The following is a 23,071-nucleotide window of genomic DNA, read 5'->3' on the forward strand; positions in this document are numbered from 1 at the left end:
AGGAGCATGCGAGGGGTCTTACTGTGGAAGCTCTAGGAGCATGCGAGGGGTCTTACTGTGGGAGCTCTAGGAGCATGCGAGGGGTCTTACTGTGGAAGCTCTAGGAGCATGCGAGGGGTCTTACTGTGGAAGCTCTAGGAGCATGCCAGGGTCTTACTGTGGAAGCTCTAGGAGCATGCCAGGGGTCTTACTGTGGAAGCTCTAGGAGCATGCCAGGGGTCTTACTGTGGCAGCTCTAGGAGCATGCCAGGGGTCTTACTGTGGAAGCTCTAGGAGCATGCGAGGGGTCTTACTGTGGCAGCTCTAGGAAACTGGAGAACTCAGGGAAAACCAATGTGTATGTGGTTTAAGACAGGTGACCCCATACCTTTTAACATCCGATCGGGAAATCGAACCCCAGCCACCTTGGTGAAAGGCAAGTGTTTTCAACTTAATTAGAAAAATGATGCTACGATAACAATGAAAATAGAATTCTGACATTGACCAAAAAGGCAATGTATATAGTCCGTTTCAGTTACAACACTGTATCATGTTTAGATCAACAGCAAGCAGTGGGACGCCTATACAGTCATGTCCTACCATATATAAGTAGTAGTCTATGTATTATAGACTATACGGACTATAAAAGTATTGCATTTCCTTTGAATTACAAATGGTACCAAAGTTGTAAGAAAATACATGTCCGGTACATTTTGGAATATTCTCTTTTTTTACATATCTCTAACTTAAGATATCAGTATGTTTATAAGTACCAACCAATATCTATGATTGTCACCTGAATATCTATATAAATGTAAATGAAGTATTTTCGTCAGTTTCCCTGCGAAACTGCTAGAAAATCGTAAAAAACCTGTCACTGCTAAAAAAATATATTGACAAGTCCATATTTTTGGTTATTAACTGGAGAGGAACATTCGCACACGCCCAAACATCCAAATGATTAGGAAGAAATATCTTTCTGATCGCAATCTGTAAAGTGGTGGCTGTCAATTTGAAGTCAGAAAGTTTCGACGAAATTTCCAACCAGGGTTAGTTGTATCTAATTGAAAACAGGGATTCAGCTAACACAAAGAATGTCATAAAAGGGTTTGTAGGAATTCTTCCACCATGCATCAAAGCTGGAATTAAAGAGTTCACTAAGGGTTTTTTTTCGCCGAGATCAGCCTTATGAAATAGCCTAATTGGTATCTGAATCTGAAATAGTCTTTATTTGAATCAGGTCAAAAAACAGTTGTTTCATGCCTTATCAACAGTCAAAATTTGCCAAGATGTAAAACAAATTACATGTAGCACTTGATATGATTAAAGCTTAAATAGGCATTCTTAATTGGATACTTAAAAGATACTTTAGCTAGTTGAAAAACAATCTCAATTTGATATGGCTATTTTCCTTTGTTTGTGGGAAATTTCTTCTTTTAGGAATTGGATATCTAACAGGTTATAATACTCTTTCCTGTGAGACTTTTTAAGCCTTATAATATAGGAAAAGAGCTAAATACATTGCTAAAATTATCTTATATTCTTGGCAATAGAAAGAATGTGAACTAATATATTGATAATATTTATCGTAAAAATTGTATTGAAAATGTGCAAGTGGCCAATATATAGCCCATGGCATATATGATCTTGACAGGCTAGGCTTAAATGTTACAGCTGGATTAGGTAGCAGATGGTCATCAATACATGTATACATTGTATACCATCATCACTTGTAACATGGTTCTCAACAATGAGGAGAAAAATCAATTACCTCATGAGTTTTATTACATTGGGGCGTCATAGACCATATCATATGTATATGGTCAAATATCCTAAAAGTATGACAGTATGGAATGGGAAATAGTAAGGACATTATGTTTAAAGGCAAATTATCTTGACTGATTTTTTTATTGGTCAACTACATACTGTTGATTTCCAAAATAACATACTGCCTCATATTTTTCATTTCATACTGTCATATTAGTATCACCTCTCAAGTGCTACCATTCCTGTGACTGTGTACATTATAAAATTAAATGATTAATTACCACAGAGACCTATATAATATGATAAGTATTTATTACGATTATTTTGTTCTCCGATTACAGTATGGATTTTATTTCTCAGGAACAAATAATTAAATTTATTTTGGAAGTCGAACAGGAATAGAAAATTGAAAATGTACCATCCTTGTACATGTAAATGAAACATTACAAAGTTGATAAGGACATTACAATATGCCAAACTGACTTAGGTTGTCTATATACCAATATATCGTGAACACATGGTTATACCCAACATTACATGTTCAATGTTTTATTCACTTTAAGCCTTACGGCTTATAAGCATACTAAAAGATTACATCATATAATTTACAATCCTTAATATATAATACAAATTAACGAAAGATTGACATCATTGATATAATTACTTTACATATACAGTAGATCTATAAAATATATCATATTGAAAATAAATATTATAGTAAGGTTACAGATGTACTCTGACATTTCTGAGCGGCAATATCGAATGGATAAGTGAGTGGAGTATACAATAGTATAGTCAGGTTGGTTTGGTTTGTTTTTTTTAACATCCTATTAACAGCCAGGGTCATTTAAGGACGTGCCAGGTTTTGGAGGTGGAGGAAAGCCGGAGTACCTGGAGGAAAAACCACCGGCCTACAGTCAGTACCTGGCAACTGCCCCACGTAGGTTTCGAACTCGCAACCCAGAGGATGAGGGCTAGTGATAAAGAGTCGGGACACACTTAACCACTCTGCCACCGCGGCCCCTTCAGTCAGGGGATAGACGACTATAATGTTGGTAAACCTAGAGACTGATATCAGTGAAAACAAAATAAGCTAAAGCCGAGATCTAGAATGTGCTGTAAAATACAATTTCAAGTACTTCCCTAAATTACAAAGCTCTTTCCTGTTACGTACAGACAACAGCTGGACAAGTTTATATAAAGATGGGCGATTCCAGTAATACATTTTAATGAACTTCTTTCGATTATCTTTATAGAATGGACATATTAAAACAAAATGAAACACGTCCTCTACCTGGTTTGGTCACAATAACGACAGATTCTATTCGCCCTTGGAATATTGCGATACCTAACTTCCTCTACATAGAGCTGGTGAGATGACAGTCATAATTTCAAAATAAATTTAAGATATATATCTGGTATAGATTTTGTTATTAAATGGTTACACCTACTGAAATATCCTGCCATTGGTGATCTCTATATGACATAGTTATACCTACTGAAATACCCTGCCATTGGTGAGCTCTATATGACATAGTTATACCTACTGAAATACCATGCCCTTGATGAGCCCTAAATGACATGGTTATACCCACTGAAATACCATGCCCTTGATGAGCCCTAAATGAAATTGTTATACCCAATGAAATAACTTTAAGATATATATCTGGTATAGATTTTGTTATTACATGGTTACACCTACTGAAATACCCTGCCATTGGTGAGCTCTACATGAGCCCTAAATGACATAGTTATACCTACTGAAATACCCTGCCATTGGTGAGCTCTATATGACATAGTTATACCTACTGAAATACCCTGCCATTGGTGAGCTCTATATGACATGGTTATACCCACTGAAATACCCTGCCATTGGTGAGCTCTATATGACATGGTTATACCCACTGAAATACCCTGCCATTGATGAGCTCTATATGACATGGTTATACCCACTGAAATACCCTGCCATTGGTGAGCTCTATATGACATAGTTATACCTACTGAAATACCCTGCCATTGGTGAGCTCTATATGACATGGTTATACCCACTGAAATACCCTGCCATTGGTGATCTCTATATAAGCCCTAAATGACATGGTTATACCCACTGAAATATCCTGCCATTGGTGAGCTCTATATGAGCCCTAAATGACATGGTTATACCCACTGAAATACCCTGCCATTGGTGAGCTCTATATGAGCCCTAAATGACATGGTAATATCCACTGAAATACCCTGCCATTGGATGAGCTCTATGAGCCCTAAATGACAGATATACCCACTGAAATACCCTGCCATTGATGAGCTCTATATGACATGGTTATACCCACTGAAATACCCTGCCATTGGTGAGCTCTATATGACATGGTTATACCCAATGAAATACCCTGCCATTGATGAGCTCTATATGAGCCCTAAATGACATGGTTATACCCACTGAAATACCATGCCCTTGATGAGCCCTAAATGAAATTGTTATACCCAATGAAATAAATTTAAGATATATATCTGGTATAGATTTTGTTATTACATGGTTATACCCACTGAAATACCCTGCCGTTGATGAGCCCTAAATGACATAGTTATACCCATTGAAATACCCTGCCATTGATGAGCTCTATATGAGCCCTAAATGACATAGTTATACCCACTGAAATACCCTGCCGTTGATGAGCCCTAAATGACATAGTTATATACCCATTGAAATACCCTGCCATTGATGAGCTCTATATGAGCCCTAAATGACATAGTTATACCCACTGAAATACCCTGCCGTTGATGAGCCCTAAATGACATAGTTATATACCCATTGAAATACCCTGCCATTGATGAGCTCTATATGAGCCCTAAATGACATAGTTATACCCACTGAAATACCCTGCCATTGATGAGCTCTATATGAGCCCTAAATGACACAGTTATACCCACTGAAATACCCTGCCATTGATGAGCTCTATATATGAGCCCTTAATGACACCAACTGATTCGAGGTTAATTCTCATACTTGACCAACATATGAAGCCACTTGCAGGATGACTTTTCTTTAAATAGTAACAATGACCTTGTCCTTGTATAACCTTTGTATAACCTTACATGTCATATATAGTTACCTGTAATGTAAACTATTTTGAGGTATTCTCCTACTTGACCAATATATGAAGTTGGATAAATAATTAATTGAACAAGGATGGATAATATTGCAACAGCAATACAAAGTCCCCTGCCTGAGTTAGGAGTGCACCTATTTATTTCCCATTTCTACATGTTATACTGATCATGTATACCAAGTTTTGTTAAGATCGGAGTAGTACTTTAGGAGGACTTGTCCGGACAACTATTGCGTGACAGACAGACGGATGGACAGACGGACGGACGGACAGACGGACGGACAGACGGACGGACGGAGGGTAAACCTATAGTCCCCCCGTTTTTCAAACGGCAGGGGACTAATAATGACCTTGCTAGAATGCTAACAATGATTTTCTATAAATGGTTACATAGACCTTGTCCTTGACCTTGGCATCCTGAATCACACACTTGTTTGAGGTACTTATATATATATATATATATATATATATAATTAGTATTCTCATACTAGATCATGATGAATATATGAAATTTAGTTGAACTCTATTTAAAATGAACTTGCTAGAATGCTGACAAAAAAATTCTATAAATAGTAACAGAGACCTTAACCGGTTTAACCAACAAATGAAGTTTTGTCAAAATTTGTACTGAAGTTGCTATATATATATATAGTGCTGACAAAGACTTTCTATAAATAGTACCAATGTTGTTGTCTTTGAACCCCCCCCCCCCCCCCCCCCCCCAAAAAAAAACCACCAACTGATTTGAGGTATTCTCATACTTGACCAATTAGTTTGATTAAAATCCATCTAAAAATTAAATTGCTATAGCGATGAAAACGGTGAAAGAAACATATATATACAAGTGTATATACATGTATACAAACACTGACTTTGTCGTGATGGCATAATTAGGTGATGAAATCACATACATGTAGGTCAAAACATATATCATTATATGTTTATATGTTAAGCAATGAGTCCAATTAAATTCATGTAAATAATCCTCATCATCTTGATTGCTTTTTATGAAAATTCAAAAATTGTAATATCTGAATGCTTCGTAAAATCCAAGAAATTTCAAAAATTGTGATATCTGAATGCTTTGTTAAATCCATGAAGTTCTTGGTTTTTGTCATTTTTAAAGCTTAATTTTAATGTGTATTCAGATCGCTTTGTAAGACCCACAAGGTGTCTTAATTGTGTTAAAGGTTTCTTGAAATCAAAAATAAGTATCAAAGTTAAAGCAAGTGATATGTTCTAATTACAACACAATATAAATATAGTCCCTGTAAACCTTAAGATGGGAAAAGATAACTTATACTGAAAAACTCTTCAAAGCAATGTTTTATCTCTCTTCTAGGCCCTATACCGTCCTCTACACCCATCATACAATGTTAAGTCACTGGGTCAGGAGTCTTTTAAAATGAAACATTTACAGCCAGAGTAAAGTGTAACAGACTTAGTTACCTTTAGGGCTTCCGTTACAAGCTTGCTTTATGTCATAGTGTGTGGACAAATTAATTTGATGTTAATTGAATTTGATTGCTACAGGCAAAAGAGAAAGTGCATGTAGTCTATACACTACAACAGCATGTAGTCTACAACAGCATGTAGTCTACAACAGCATGTCTAGGTAGCACACCACAGTAAGACAGCCTGGCCATGGGCAATTTTTTTGTTAAGCAAATAACTCCTGTATTATGATATGCATAAAAAATGAAAAAATAAATGTACACTATAATTGGTATATTCAGTATGAAGTAGTACATACAGGCTTCACATTTATTAAAACAAAAATCAATAAATTGGTTCCGGATTTTAAATATCCGGATTTTCCGAACGTGTGTTTACACAGGAAATTTAGTTTTGCCTACAGCGCAAAATGGAAGCCCACAGAAAAGGTAAGATAGCGGAAAAACTTAATTTACAACATATGTCCAAACAAGATTAATTCTGTCTTTGGGATAGAGATATCTAATTTTAAATAGGTTTCAGAAAAAAAATTGTGTAGAGAATTGTGCCATTTTGGGTCAAATATCATAATATTTAGCAATTTTTGAGAATTTGTTAAGCTGTTACCATGGTATTCACAGCTCTAAAAATCACAGAAAATATCAGTTTACTTATCCTTCAGAGCTCTATTAAAATTGCAAATGTTGTACAGATTTCAAATATACAGTGGTCCCCCTCTTATGAGACCACCTATGGGACAGGCATCAGGTGGTCTTATAACGGGGGTGGTCTTTGTTGAGAGTTTTGTCATCTGAGTGACGTCAGTGAAGTCAATGATCACACAAGCTAGTACATATTACATTATATACATAGACAATTCATTGCGTTAAGTTAAAATGTGTTTTTAAATGTTCTCTGTCAGTAATGTTTTGAATTTGGTTTACTTGTTGCATGTGTAAATTATTTCACAAAATTTAAGTGTAACGTTATATCTCGAATAATAAGCAAAAAACGCAAATAGGCACGCTTGAGTGCAGGATCCACAAAATTACCCCCCTCATCCCTGAAAAACGTCGATCTCTAATGTAAAAATACAGAAAATTTGCAGGTACGAATAGCTGAAAAGCACCAACAAAACTAGTTATAGAAAAAATACTTTAATTTGTTATTGTAAGCCTTAGTCCGAATTTTCTGACGATCTTACTACGTAGATACAAGGCAGCTTGAGATATTAATTAACATCAGAACCCTCGGATTATGTAAGCCGTTGAAGAGAAACTAAACAATAATCCAAGCTCGGGATCTGAGTTCGGCGTTTTACCGACATTGGTTCCGATGCAATCTTTCTTGCATTACCACCATTGTGTATCATTTCTAAAACACCGATCTTTTGTTTAAGTGTAAAAACTTTTCGTTTCTTGCTGACTGCTGAGGATGTTCAGCCATCTTTGTAATAAATTGTTTTCATTACCGACAACGATGCGCACGCATACAGATAACAGGGGAGGTCACTCTAATGGAATTTCATCACGTTGTCTAGCTTCGTATACTGTAGTCCTACGTTGAACGTACAATTTAATAATAGCTTTGTATAATGGATACATTGTATACAGATTCCACAATATATTAAATTTGTGAAAATCACAACAAACCATTTGTCTACAAAAGGTAGGAGTAACTATCTTGTTTATAAAAACATCGGTGGACAAAACAGCTCACTAGCTGGCTATCGCAGTGTAAACAACCTGTCTATCCAATGTGTCAAATTTTACCTGGGTCCATACATTTCAATGAGCTGGACGTTACACGCTTTTAATATTGATTATTCTATAATTTGAATGTCTTAATGAAACTTTGCAAAATTCTTGGTCGTTCACGAGAGGGATACCAAAGTACATTTCACGTTTTTGGGACATGATTAAGCGGTCGTTGGTCGGGTTAGCGGGGTGGTCGTTTAGAAGGGGTAATTTATCGTTGGAAAACGTCGGTGAACGTGAAACTTGGTCGCATACAGGGAGTGGTCGTTCTTGAGAGTGGTCGTAAATAGGGGGACCACTGTATATACTTTATTAGAGGTTATATGTAAGGTTAACTGGCAATGTTTACATATCTAAAACATGTGCCATATTTTTCAGAATTTGGCATTTTTACTGTACACTGCTACCCTACACACTACAACAGCATGTAGTCTACACACTACAACAGCATGTAGTCTACACACTACAACAGCATGTAGTCTACAACAGCATGTCTACACACTACAACAGCATGTCTACACACTACAACAGCATGTAGTCTACACACTACAACAGCATGTAGTCTACAACAGCATGTCTACACACTACAACAGCATGTAGTCTACACACTACAACAGCATGTAGTCTACACACTACAACAGCATGTCTACACACTACAACAGCATGTAGTCTACACACTACAACAGCATGTAGTCTACACACTACAACAGCATGTAGTCTACACACTACAACAGCATGTAGTCTACAACAGCATGTCTACACACTACAACAGCATGTAGTCTACACACTACAACAGCATGTCTACACACTACAACAGCATGTAGTCTACACACTACAACAGCATGTCTACACACTACAACAGCATGTCTACACACTACAACAGCATGTAGTCTACAACAGCATGTCTACACACTACAACAGCATGTAGTCTACAACAGCATGTCTACACACTACAACAGCATGTAGTCTACACACTACAACAGCATGTCTAAACACTACAACAGCATGTAGTCTACACACTACAACAGCATGTCTACACACTACAACAGCATGTCTACACACTACAACAGCATGTAGTCTACACACTACAACAGCATGTCTACACACTAAAACAGCATGTAGTCTACACACTACAACAGCATGTCTACACACTCCAACAGCATGTAGTCTACACACTACAACAGCATGTAGTCTATATAGCTACACACTACAACAGCATGTAGTCTACACACTACAACAGCATGTAGTCTACAAACTATACAACAGCATGTAGTCTACACACTACAACAGCATGTAGTCTACACACTCCAACAGCATGTAGTCTACACACTACAACAGCATGTAGTCTACAACAGCATGTCTACAAACTATACAACAGCATGTAGTCTACACACTACAACAGCATGTAGTCTACACACTACAACAGCATGTAGTCTACACACTACAACAGCATGTAGTCTACACACTACAACAGCATGTAGTCTACACACTACAACAGCATGTTGTCTACACACTACAACAGCATGTAGTCTACACACTACAACAGCATGTCTACACACTACAACAGCATGTCTACACACTACAACAGCATGTAGTCTACACACTACAACAGCAAGTCTACACACTACAACAGTATGTAGTCTACAACAGCATGTCTACAAACTATACAACAGCATGTAGTCTACACACTACAACAGCATGTAGTCTACAACAGCATGTCTACAAACTATACAACAGCATGTAGTCTACACACTACAACAGCATGTAGTCTACACACTACAACAGCATGTCTACACACTACAACAGCATGTAGTCTACACACTACAACAGCATGTAGTCTACACACTACAACAGCATGTCTACACACTACAACAGCATGTAGTCTACAACAGCAGGTCTACAAACTATGCAACAGCATGTAGTCTACACACTACAACAGCATACACACTACAACAGCATGTAGTCTACACACTACAACAGCATGTAGTCTACACACTACAACAGCATGTAGTCTACACACTACAACAGCATGTAGTCTACACACTACAACAGCATGTAGTCTACACACTACAACAGCATGTAGTCTACACACTACAACAGCATGTAGTCTACACACTACAACAGCATGTAGTCTACACACTCCAACAGCATGTCTACACACTACAACAGCATGTCTACACACTACAACAGCATGTAGTCTACACACTACAACAGATCACTACAACAGATTGGGATGGAGCATTGTTATCTTATATACATAGTGTCATATCATTTCTACATACTGTATACAACAAATATAATTACCTGGTACATAAAATGTTTTAGAGGTTAATAGGGTGCGACTAATTTCACAACAATAGACAACCTCAGTGTTTGAATGAAAAGCTGAACACAGGTATGTTATAAGAGTGTAAGAAGCTGAATGTGCTAGAGGAAAGTCAAAATTTCAAAGTCTGAATATATATAAGTGTATCTCTTCGTTTAATTGAAACTAATGTCATTTAATGACATTTATATATTTATCTTCAAGTGATCATGTTTTTTTTATTTGTATTAAAACATGACATATAGTGTATATGTATTAAAGGGACACTTTGAAGTTTGAATTTTGAGTTTTCATTCTCCATACGTCACGAAATTCTCCATAAATAAAGATGCTACTGTTTGAACAATAGTTGCCAAAATATCGACAAAGTTTTCTTTACAACTGAAATGTATGATGGAAATTTATCACACATTGGTCATATGACATCTTTCTGTCAGTATTAATTTAAGTTATTTCACATAATAGCATGTTCCTATTACATCTCAATTATCAGGAAACATCAGATATTTTACTGATAATGCATTTTTGCAGAGCTAGACTACATTCTTCAATTTCCTGTACTAGGAGAGTGGAGTACTGGTTGTTGATGTTGATATTCATTCACTCATTGTGTACAAATACAACCTTCTCTTGTACACATTGACGAGGACTTGTTTTCTAAATTCTTTAAATTCTAACAATTACTTATCGGTATATGCTATTTGTCATGATTAACATTGTATATCACAAGCAGTATTTAATTTTTATGTGTTACGTTTCTGTGATTACACAGCTTAGTCACCTTCATCAGACAAAGGTCCAGTGAAGCATATACCTAGTATACATTACATATCAGGGCCTTTTTCTGGAGGCTTTTGAGGGGCCGTTAATGGGCCCTACTCCCAATAGAAATTATTTACATCTAAGCCAAATTCCCAAAATTTGCCCTTTACTCCTGAAAAAATCTTCCCCAATTTATCAATTCTTTCCCAAAATGAGACAAAAAGGCCCCTTCCAAAACCAGTGAGAAAAAGCCCTGTATGTACACTGAGGTGTTTAGTGTACAAAATCGTAACCAAATTTACAAAGCTTTTCAGCTGCACGCTTGAATAATCTAAAATACACTAGACTGGTAAACAAGTTCTATACAAGTATACACAGTGCAGCTAAATATATAATTCAGTGCTGCATTGCTCGGTCCAACACTTTTAAGTTCACATGAATGCATATTAATATGAAACTTATTTCAGTGTCACACAAAAAATGTCTGCAGTGCAAGTCTAAGATGTACTCACCTGACAATAGAAATGATGATAGAATAGCGATGATGAACACATGTTTAGATAATGTAGATAGGAAGAAATCACACCCAAGGACCCAAGTCCGACTCATTCTCCCACGACACTGGACACGCACAGAATGGCAGCACAGACAACCGTCATGGTCAAGTCACTGTTAAACGTGGCTTTTAAGTGAAATTGCTGCAACAAAGGAAATTAAGTTACATGTATTGTGTGTATATATCATATGGAGTATTGCTGACCGTTTAAAACTAAAAGCCTGAAAATTGATAATTGTAGTGATAGTAATTATAATACATAGATGCATATCAGTGTTCCCCAATTAGTGGTAGGTACATGAAAGTGATTGGTCTTTGGTCTTCGCTAACCTAACAGTTTAAAGATCTGTTCATGTGTTATTGTATACAACTGATGACACCATGTGGGACATTTATCATTACTGATATACCTGTACATACAAATGTCCATGGTAGAAGGAGCTTGAACTTTTTAACTTTTTAAAATCATTAAGCAATCTTTCGCTCTCTTAGCATGCATACCTGATCCAATAGGCCCTAATGATACAGGCTAAAGAGAAATTCCAACAACTGAAGATAATTCTGATGATGACCTACATGCAAACTTTCCAATTTCACACATGTAAGTAGAGTTTGTTTAACAATTACTAATTATTTTTTTTACACTTTCTTGACAACATATATATCAATGTTTTCTACATGATGTTTCAACATTGAACATTCTAACAATTTTCAAACGGCCATATATATCCATTCAATTAAATATCTTATCCAAACAAATGTAAAAGTAAGATATTGATGTCATTGTAAAATTAGAGAATGGCTAGATGCATAACATAATACTTGAAGTTGAAAACAAATCTACTTTTTAGACCAAGAAAATTGAAAAAAAAAAAAATTAAAAATTTCTTAAATATTCCATATCAGATAATGCTGATGTCAAACAGCAAAGAAACCATTACTTGTAAACAGTTCAATGGTCAATAATTAGGTTGTAGTGAGCTTGATAATGATAAATACCTCTGGCATTTGACTTATCATAATAATTTACCATGAACATATTTTTTGTTATAGGGCAAATCTATGTATTCGAAATAATATGTAGTCAATTTCAAAGTACAGTAATTAACTAAGTTTAGCAGCTTACTCTTTTCTAAAGAAATATATATAAGTACCCACAAAAATCATTACAAAAGCAAGTAACGGCCAGGAAATATGTCGGCCGTCCAATGATGCTGAGAATTATTCAAACACAATAAATATTAGATCGATGAATGAACAATAAATATGCATTTGAAATACAAAATGTCTGAAAAACATTTCATTCCGGAATGGTACAGCATCTGGAATGACAAGTAACAACAAGGGCATGGAAAGAATAAAACATTAAATGTAGGGTCAATTTGTAATCCTGGTAAACACTAGTAGTCGCAATGCATATTTTTTGGTGATAAATGACAAAATAGTGCATCAATTAAAATATTATTGTATACAACACTGTCCTCAGTGGAAAATGTTGTATTTGGACGAGGTATCGTCTAATACTACCCAGTATAAATTTGAATGATATCATAAGCTTGTGACACATGGTCATGACAGATATATAAATATTGATCGTCATCCGACTCAACACACAAAAACAGTTACTTTTATTTTGTGTACAATCATCAATGACATACATCATTACATGTCAGTTATGGGAGATTATAATTGAAATAGAATGTTTTTTTACGCTGATATAATCGACTGACAATGTCGACCACCAGTTGTAATCCAAACAGTATGTGTACATCCCATATGAGGCATGCATGTGTGTGTTTATGATGTTATCTTATGACCCTCCAGGCATGTCAACCTTATTTTTCCATATTGCACAGCAAATGCAGGGTAGCACTGACCCCGGATGACCTTATTCTATGGAATCTATCTATTGAAATTCATAAATAGTATATTCATATGTTAAATGCGTTGTAAGATAACGTATCTACCTGCTCTATGGTACTCCCTGCCGATATTGGTTACTGCTGTGTATATTTTACATGTGAACTTCCTTAATACGTCATCATCTTCTGTGATGAAAGATGATTGGTCAGATGATGGATATTTTTACCAATCACATTGGAGCAAGTTCGATGCTGCAGAACTAAAACATGGAAGCCCCCATAGACTACAGAAAAAAATAAATACCTCAGTATCTGAAAAATTACAGGGATGAGAATGGCGTCACCAATAGTACAATATATTGTGTTAAGGAAAGACTTAGTTGAGACACTGAAATGGCCGACTGGTGCCCTTATAGCACAAGCATGTCATGCATGCACCGCTGTGATGCACCAGTTCAGAGAAGAGACAACAACGCAACACTATTTGGCCGATATTGACAGGATGCACAAAGTTGTTTTAGAGGTAGAGTCACATAGATCTGTATTCTCTCTTTAAGCCGACGGCACATTTTAGCTGTAAATACAGTTCCCTGCCCATTTTAGTGATGTGCACTCTTTACGTCTACATACATGTACACATGCAATTGGGAATCCGGATCGTTTCGCCCCGTTCGCACTAAGTTGTTTCGCCTAAATTCCTCTCGCTCTACCGGTGTTCGCCCAAAATCCGATTCGCCCAAGGTCGTTTTGCCCTAAATCCCGTTTGCCCTAGGTTGTTTTTGCGTGAAATCTTGTTTGGTACGTATTTTCTTTTCATTTTAGTAGCTTTTAGCAGAGACATATATATGCAGCTGTATATATACATGTATGTCTCTGCTTTTAGTCACAAAACAACTTTCATTAAAATCAATTTAATGTGTTGCGATGATTTCTTTCTTGATATAAATTATATTGTTATATTGAAAAGAAATGCAACTTTGGTATGTTTAATGATTTGTACAAAAATATATACCACTTGACGAAAAAAATGGGGGGGGGGGGGGGGGCAAAATAACCTGGGGCGAATGGGATTTAGTCAAAAACAACCTTAAGTGTGAATAGGATTTAGAGAAACGACCTCTCACCAACTTTATTAGGTACAAGGTATTGTCTAGGGCACTGTAGTGCACAAGAAAATTGAAGTCGCATTTTGGGACTAATCTGATATCAAGATGGCCGACAGGCAGCCATCTTGGATTTTGACAATTGAAGTTTGTTATTGCTATTTCTCAGAAAGTACTGAAGGGATCTTTCTCAAATTTCATATGTAGGTTCCCCTTGGTTCCAAGATGTACATGTTACATTTTGGAGTCAATCTATAAACAAAATGGCCGATATGCAGTCATCTGTGATTTTGACAATTAAAGTTTGTTATTGCAATTTCTCAAAAAGTAATTGAAATTTTTTTTCTGAAATTTAATATGTAAGTTCCCCTTAGTCCCTAGTTGTGCATATTGCATTTTGGGACCGATCGGAAAACAACATGGCTGACAGGTGGCCATCTTGGAGTTAATGTACTATATCAAGTTATTAAATGTTTTTAAAGGAGAGTGAAAGAAGGAAAAAGAAGAGAAAAGATCAGTATTTCATTTGACTGATATAGATCATTCAATGGTGGGCACCAAAATCCCTTGGGGATCAACTATGTCTTTTATTTTACTTAAACTACAGGAATAAAATATTTGTATACACAATTTCACGTACAAAATATCCTATCCCTGTGCAGTAACCCAAGTTTGTCTCGTAGTCTTAGCTAAATTTCAATAATTTGGGGACTTTGCTTAATTGACGTACAATTCAATTTATTTCAATTTATTTTTTTCACTCAGGCGCTCTTTATATTGTGTGCGACAAGAGGCCAATATGAAATATAATAATACAATGATATGATGGACAGTAAAGCACACATCTTCATCTTCTACACTCCTCAACTCCTCGTACAACGATAGACGCGACATTTCATTATTCATAGCCAATATCCATACACTGTTCAAATTAAAACAATCATCCTAAAGTGATATACAGTTACTGTATTACATTTTACAATGCTATTACGTTGGTATGATACAAAACAATACATTCACTCAGCCGGCACATTTGCACCCGTCTTACGATACAATCCTAAAGTGATATTATCACAGTATTACACAGTATATCACTTGTACTACATGATGCATGTATTATAGATAGTATACCACACTATACAATGTAGTCTAGTATACCACACTATACAATGTAGTCTGGTATACCACACTATACAATGTAGTCTGGTATACCACATTATATACAATGTAGTCTGGTATACCACACTATACAATGTAGTCTAGTATACCTCACTATACAGTGTAGTCTAGTATACCACACTATACAGTGTAGTCTAGTATACCACACTATACAATGTAGTCTAGTATACCACACTATACAATGTAGTCTGGTATACCACACTATACAATGAAGTCTGGTATACCACACTATACAATGTAGTCTAGTATACAACACTATACAATGTAGTCTAGTATACCACACTATACAATGTAGTCTAGTATACCACACTATACAATGTAGTCTAGTATACCACACTATACAATGTAGTCTAGTATACCACACTACACAATGTAGTCTAGTATACCACAATATACAATGTAGTCTAGCTTACCACACTATACAATGTAGTCTAGTATACCACACTATACAATGTAGTCTAGTATACCACACTATACAATGTAGTCTAGTATACCACACTATACAATGTAGTCTAGTATACCACACTATACAATGTAGTCTAGTATACCACACCCTACAATGTAGTCTAGTATACCACACTATACAATGGAGTCTAGTATACCACACTATACAATGTAGTCTGGTATACCACATTATACAATGTAGTCTGGTATACCACACTATACAATGTAGTCTGGTATACCACACTACACAATGTAGTCAAGTATACCACACTATACAATGTAGTCTAGTATACCACACTATACAGTGTAGTCTAGTATACAACACTATACAATGTAGTCTAGTATACCACACTTTACAATGTAGTCTAGTATACCACACTATACAATGTAGTCTAGTATACCACACTATACAATGTAGTCTAGTATACCACACTATACAATGTAGTCTAGTATACCACACTATACAATGTAGTCTAGTATACCACACTATACAATGTAGTCTAGGATACCACACTATACAATGTAGTCTAGTATACCACACTATACAATGTAGTCTAGTATATCACACTATACAATGTAGTCTAGTATACCACACTATACAATGTAGTCTAGTATACCACACCATACAATGTAGTCTAGTATACCACACTATACAATGTAGACTAGTATACCACACTATACAATGTAGTCTGGTATACCACACCCTACAATGTAGTCTAGTATACCACACTATACAACGTAGTCTAGTATACCACACTATACAATGTAGTCTAGTATACCACACTATACAACGTAGTCTAGTATACCACACTATACAATGTAGTCTAGTATACCACACTATACAATCTAGTATGCCACACTATACAATGTAGTCTAGTATACCACACTACACAATGTAGTCTAGTATACCACACTATACAATGTAGTCTAGTATACCACACTATACAATGAAGTCTAGTATACCACACTATAAAATGTAGTCTAGTATACCACACTGTACAATGTAGTCTGGTATACCACACTGTACAATGTAGTCTGGTATACCACACTGTACAATGTAGTCTAGTATACCACACTACACAATGTAGTCTAGTATACCACACTATACAATGTAGTCTAGTATACCACACTATACAATGTAGTCTATTATACCACACTATACAATGTAGTCTGGTATACCACACTATACAATGTAGTCTAGTATACCACACTATACAATGTAGTCTAGTATACCACACTATACAATGCAGTCTAGTATACCACACTATACAATGTAGTCTAGTATACCACACTATACAATGTAGTCTGGTATACCACACTATACAATGTAGTATAGTATACCACACTATACAATGTAGTCTAGTATACCACACTATACAATGCAGTCTAGTATACCACACTATACAATGTAGTCTAGTATACCACACTATACAGTGTAATATAGTATACCACACTATACAATGTAGTCTAGTATACCACACTACACAATGTAGTCTAGTATACCACACTATACAATGTAGTCTAGTATACCACACTATACAATGCAGTCTAGTATACTACACTATACAATGTAGTCTAGTATACCACACTATACAATGTAGTCTGGTATACCACACTATACAATGTAGTCTTGTATACCACACTATACAATGTAGTCTAGTATACCACACTATACAATGTAGTCTAGTATACCACACTATACGATGTAGTCTAGTATACCACACTATACGATGTAGTCTAGTATACCACACTATACAATGTAGTCTAGTATACCACACTATACAATGTAGTCTAGTATACCACACTATACAATGTAGTCTAGTATACCACACTATACAATATAGTCTAGTATACCACACTATAGTGTAGTCTAGTATACCACACTATACAATGTAGTCATACCATTGCACATAGCGACTATCATACTCAACATACCATATACTATTACAATATTACAATCCCATCATACCTTATTGTTACATACAAAACAACTAGCATACCGATACCTTTAATCAGGATATACCAATCAAATCGTGATATACACTACAATAATGTTAGATTTAACAAAAATGATCAGTAATATACCGTGTATTTTAAGGGAGTTTTGCCTGAAATAAGGGAGATTTGTGCGCGACATGAATATCAACATTTTTACTCAATTTTAAAGCAATCAACTAATTTTAAAAGTGATAAAGAATATTCATATTTATTTTGGATATTAATCATATTGTATATATATCATGCAAACAACAAAAAGTTGTATCAGCTAAAAAAAAATGCAATAAGTATACATTCAGATTCTGATGATATGAAATTATTTTTTGATTTTTTTATGTAACACAAAAAGTTTCCAGATAGTACCCTGACATGAAATGTGAAAAAATCGGTCATACCATTTCTAGTTAGTTATAGAAAGGAGGTGTGACCCACCTGGTACAAATTAGGTCGCTATAGGAATGGCCCCGGGGCAGGAACCTGAGTTTACCTGGACAAAATTAGGTAGTGTCTGTTTTAAGACAAAGCAATCACCAAGAGTGTGTAGAAAAAATGATTGTTCTCTAAAAGAATTTTATATCAACATATTTACAACAGTTATAGTTGACAGAATTATCTGAAAAAGCCCATGAATACTTGAGAGAAATAGCTAAAATTTGACTATAATCGTCACACACTCTAAATATTTAAAAAGGTAGATATCATAGCATTGAGCGACACCAAGAGTTTGTCATTTATGTGATGTATGAATGATATTGAAGACGAGTTCCATTTTGTATTAGTGTTTCCTTGTTTTGCAAATTTAAGAAATACATTCTTGAAACGGTATTATGTATCAAATCAAAGTGTGTGCAAATTAGTGGAATTATTTTCTACAAATAGCCCTAAAGAATTGACAAGTTGGGGTAAATATATAAAGCTTGCTAATATTAAAAAAACAGGTTAGAATTATTTCCACAATGAAATGTCTTCATGTGTACACATACTTTTTAATATGTAAATTACTAATTACATAATTGATTACGATGTAAAAAATATATAAATACACTCTCAAATCATTGTTGTATATATTAGCTGTGGAACATGTATATATACCAAATATGATTTTGTGAATTATATATAATATGTTTGTACTCTAAAGTGATGAGCTAATTTGCTCAAAGTGATAAAGAACTTGAACTTGAACCAAAGAATCACCTTACACAAGACAACAGTATGTTGGCTGAGAGACATTACTCCCTGCCCCCCACCCCCCACCCCCACCTCACCTATAATGTACCTTGGTATAATTGACATCACACCTACCAACATCCAGTGTGTCAGACACCTGGAGAGTTCCCTGTACACTCTTTAGAAAATACACCCCAGGGGGTCATTTACAGCAAGCTTGTACATGTACAGTGTTCTTGTATCTCCTACCTGGCCTAATTAGTTACTGAAGTTTACCTGTGTCCACATTTAAATGTAGGATAACACATGTACATATTGTTTTTCTGTTGAAATGATTAACATTTATAATTTGAAACTGTTTTCCAGCTGAACAAAAAAAAAACAAACTCATATTGCAAGTTGATTTGTACTGTAATGAAGATTTTCTATAAACTTGGCCAAAAATATCTTTATAATTACAACAGATATAACTATTCACCACCTGGGGACACATTAAGTCCCTATGAACAAACCTAGTTGCATGTAAATTTTATAGGTTTTTGTTTTTTTTCTATGTGGATATTATCTGTGGTATATGAGCTTGAGTTAAAAGAAATATCTAAGGCTAAAAGCATTCATACCCAGGTATACTTTTATGAAAATTTGCATAAATTTTTCCAATGTTAAATAAATTAAAATTTTAGTTGCAATTTGTCTGTGAAATAACAAAACTTTGAATATCAGGCGTATATCATATTATAATGCAATTCTGTTTTCTGCTATATAGAGTTGTGTTCATGCATTTTGCAATAATGAAATGAAATACATACTTTGATACTAGGCCTTAAATGAATGAACTTGTCATATTGAGGAAAAAATAAATTGTTAAGTACTTTTATTTTTTTTTAATTTTCTGATCGCCACTTGCATTTAGGGCATAACCTCAATATATGGACATATCACTTTTTGATGATCGAAATGAAAGAAATTTATGTTTTGATATACATGTATACAGGTATTATTATACAAAAACTGTATATCCCGTTTACATAAATTTGATTATACAGGTATGAATAGAATATGCATGTTTATATTGATACTGTGATATACTGGAGTATGGATACATATATATATACAACCTACACATTGACGAGGACTTGTTTTCTAAATTCTTTAAATTTAACAATTACTTATCGGTATATGCTATTTGTCATGATTAACATTGTATATCACAAGCAGTATTTAATTTTTATGTGTTACTTTTCAGTGATTACACAGCTTAGTCACCTTCATCAGACAAACGTCCAGTGAAGCATATACCTAGTATACATTACATATCAGGGCTTTTTCTGGAAGCTTTTGAGGGGCCGTTGTTGGGCCCTATTCCCAATAGAAATTATTTCATATCTAAGCCAAATTCCCAAAATTTGCCCTTTACTCCTGAAAAACAGATTCCAGGGAGGAAGGAGTTTCCAGAGACATTTTGCACATCACGCAATTCGTTAATCAGTTCTTTTTTTATAATTTTTATACGCCCGACAAAAGACGGGACGTATTATGTTATCATGTGGGCGGGCGGGTGGGTGGGTGGGCACATATGGTGTCCGGACCATAACTCCAATACTACTCGACCCAGGCTCTCCATACTTGACACAAATATACATCCTGATGAGCCGGAGTGTCGCATACCAAAATCATGCCCCTTACCCCCTTATTTGTGGAGTTATTCCCCTTTGATGATTTTACTTCGGGCACATATGGTGTCCGGACCATATCTCCAGTACTACTTGACCCAGGCTCTCCATACTTGACACAAATATACATCTTGATGAGCCGGAGTGTCGCATACCAAAATCATGCCCCTTACCCCCGTATTTGTGGAGTTATTTCCCTTTGATGATTTGACTTGTCCGGACCATAACTCCAATACTACTCGACCCAGGCTCTCCATACTTGAAAAAAATATATATCTTGATGAGCCGGAGTGTCGCATACCAAAATCATGCCCCTTACCCCCGTATTTGCGGAGTTATTCCCCTTTGATGATTTTACTTGTCCGGACCATAACTCCAATACTACCCGACCCAGGCTCTCCATACTTGACACAAATATACATCTTGATGAGCCGGAGTGTCGCATACCAAAATCATGCCCCTTACCCCCTTATTTGTGGAGTTATTCCTCTTTGATGAGTTTACTTCGGGCACATATGGTGTTGAGCTCTCCATACTGAACACAAATATACATTTAGATGAGCCGGAGTGTCACATACCAAAATTATGCCCCTTACCCCCTTATTAGCGGAGTTATTGCCCTTTGATGATTTTACTTATCCAGAACATAACTTCAAAACTACCTGACCCAGGCTCTGTATATTCTGTATATAAACATGTGAACTTATTTTTGTGTTGTTGTGTCTAAACCAAGGTTTCCCATACTTCATTTTAAAGCATTACAACCTGTGAAACTACCCCCTTCCAAGTGTCAAATATTGCAGCGGGCGTATGTTGTGGCCCTCCAACGGGCCCTTGTTTTGACACATGCATATGATACAATTATCTAACACCACAAAGTTACAGTAAGCAACGCTGCATGCAGACTGCACTCTGTCTAGGGAGGTTTTTTTACACCCAGGAATTGGTTACGATTTTGCTATAATTTTTTCTATAACATGCAGGTGATACCATTTTCGAATGCTATGCAAAAATCATTTTGTTCAGATGGTTGCTTTTTAACTTGTCACTGTCTGTTCTATATTGAATATATGCATGTTCTGAAAGCATTTTTATCACTAATGAGTCCATGAAAAGCAGACGTAAGATGGATAATCAGAGGATAAATTTCCCACAACACTTTCCTTAGTTGGAAGCCCACAAGATTGCTTGGTTGTTTGTGACAACAACAGAACAGTCTTGTGGGCATATGATACAGCAGAGCAGTTTCATGGGTTTCCAACGATCAACAAGTGTCTTGAAACTAACAAAGTTCTTTTAAAGAACATTATAGAAAGGGTGCATGCACATTCACATATACACACGTATATGTACATTGTACTGAACAATATACATCTATATCTGGATAGTAAACAAAAGTATGATAAAGAACTGAAAAAAATATACTGATAATGCTTCAATCTTTGCACATCATGTTTCTATAGATGAGAATAACTTTAATAAGAAATGCAATTATCACAAACAAACTGTTGCATACATTCTTATCTTTTACAGGCTAAAGATGAAGACAGTCTAATCTCATTGTCAGAAAAACTAAAGACAGAAAACGTGGATCACAAGCTATGGATGGAGCAACCCGAGAATATCCCGACCTGTATAGCAACTAGGCCCTATCAGAAAGACCTCATACAGATTCACTTCAAAAAGTTTAAACTGATGAAATAAAATACAATATCTTACAATCTGTTTCTTGGTTTCTTCTATTTTTAGCTAATTACCACAAGAGATGATAGGAAATTGATTGTCTCAGGTGAGGCAAACAAACAAGAGTCCCAGAGGGCCTGTATCACAAACTTGGATATTGCAGTGATTATGGCAAAACACTACATTTCTACAAAGGAAGAAAAATGTCAAAGACCCCTATTTGGATGCCAGTCCGCAGGCCTGTGGGGGCCAGACGATCTTTTATACAAAATTG

General features: G+C 35.6%; 2 protein-coding genes across 4 annotated transcripts in view; one reads left to right on the plus strand and one right to left on the minus strand.

Annotated features, from left to right (window-relative positions):
• LOC117316702 (dyslexia-associated protein KIAA0319-like protein) overlaps window positions 1–13,725 on the minus strand; it is a 63,853-nt gene extending 50,128 nt beyond the window's left edge. For all 3 annotated transcript variants that reach the window (XM_033871448.1, XM_033871450.1, XM_033871451.1), the window contains exons 1-2: window positions 13,656–13,725; window positions 11,645–11,830 (exon numbers count right to left, since the gene is read on the minus strand). In XM_033871448.1, the coding sequence (XP_033727339.1) occupies window positions 11,645–11,741 (97 nt within the window). In that variant the 5' untranslated portion in view covers window positions 11,742–11,830; window positions 13,656–13,725. The remainder of the gene's footprint in view (window positions 1–11,644; window positions 11,831–13,655) is intronic.
• Window positions 13,726–13,780: 55 nt separating this feature from the next.
• On the plus strand, window positions 13,781–22,839 carry LOC117316703 (putative peptidyl-tRNA hydrolase PTRHD1). Its single transcript, XM_033871452.1, has 2 exons — window positions 13,781–14,073; window positions 22,648–22,839. Exons 1-2 carry the CDS (start codon window positions 13,879–13,881, stop codon window positions 22,816–22,818), a joined length of 366 nt encoding a protein of 121 aa, XP_033727343.1. The 5' UTR covers window positions 13,781–13,878; the 3' UTR covers window positions 22,819–22,839.
• Window positions 22,840–23,071: the final 232 nt, after the last annotated feature.

Source organism: Pecten maximus, chromosome 18, assembly GCF_902652985.1.
Source record: "Pecten maximus chromosome 18, xPecMax1.1, whole genome shotgun sequence".
Taxonomy (NCBI): Eukaryota; Metazoa; Mollusca; class Bivalvia; order Pectinida; family Pectinidae; genus Pecten; species Pecten maximus.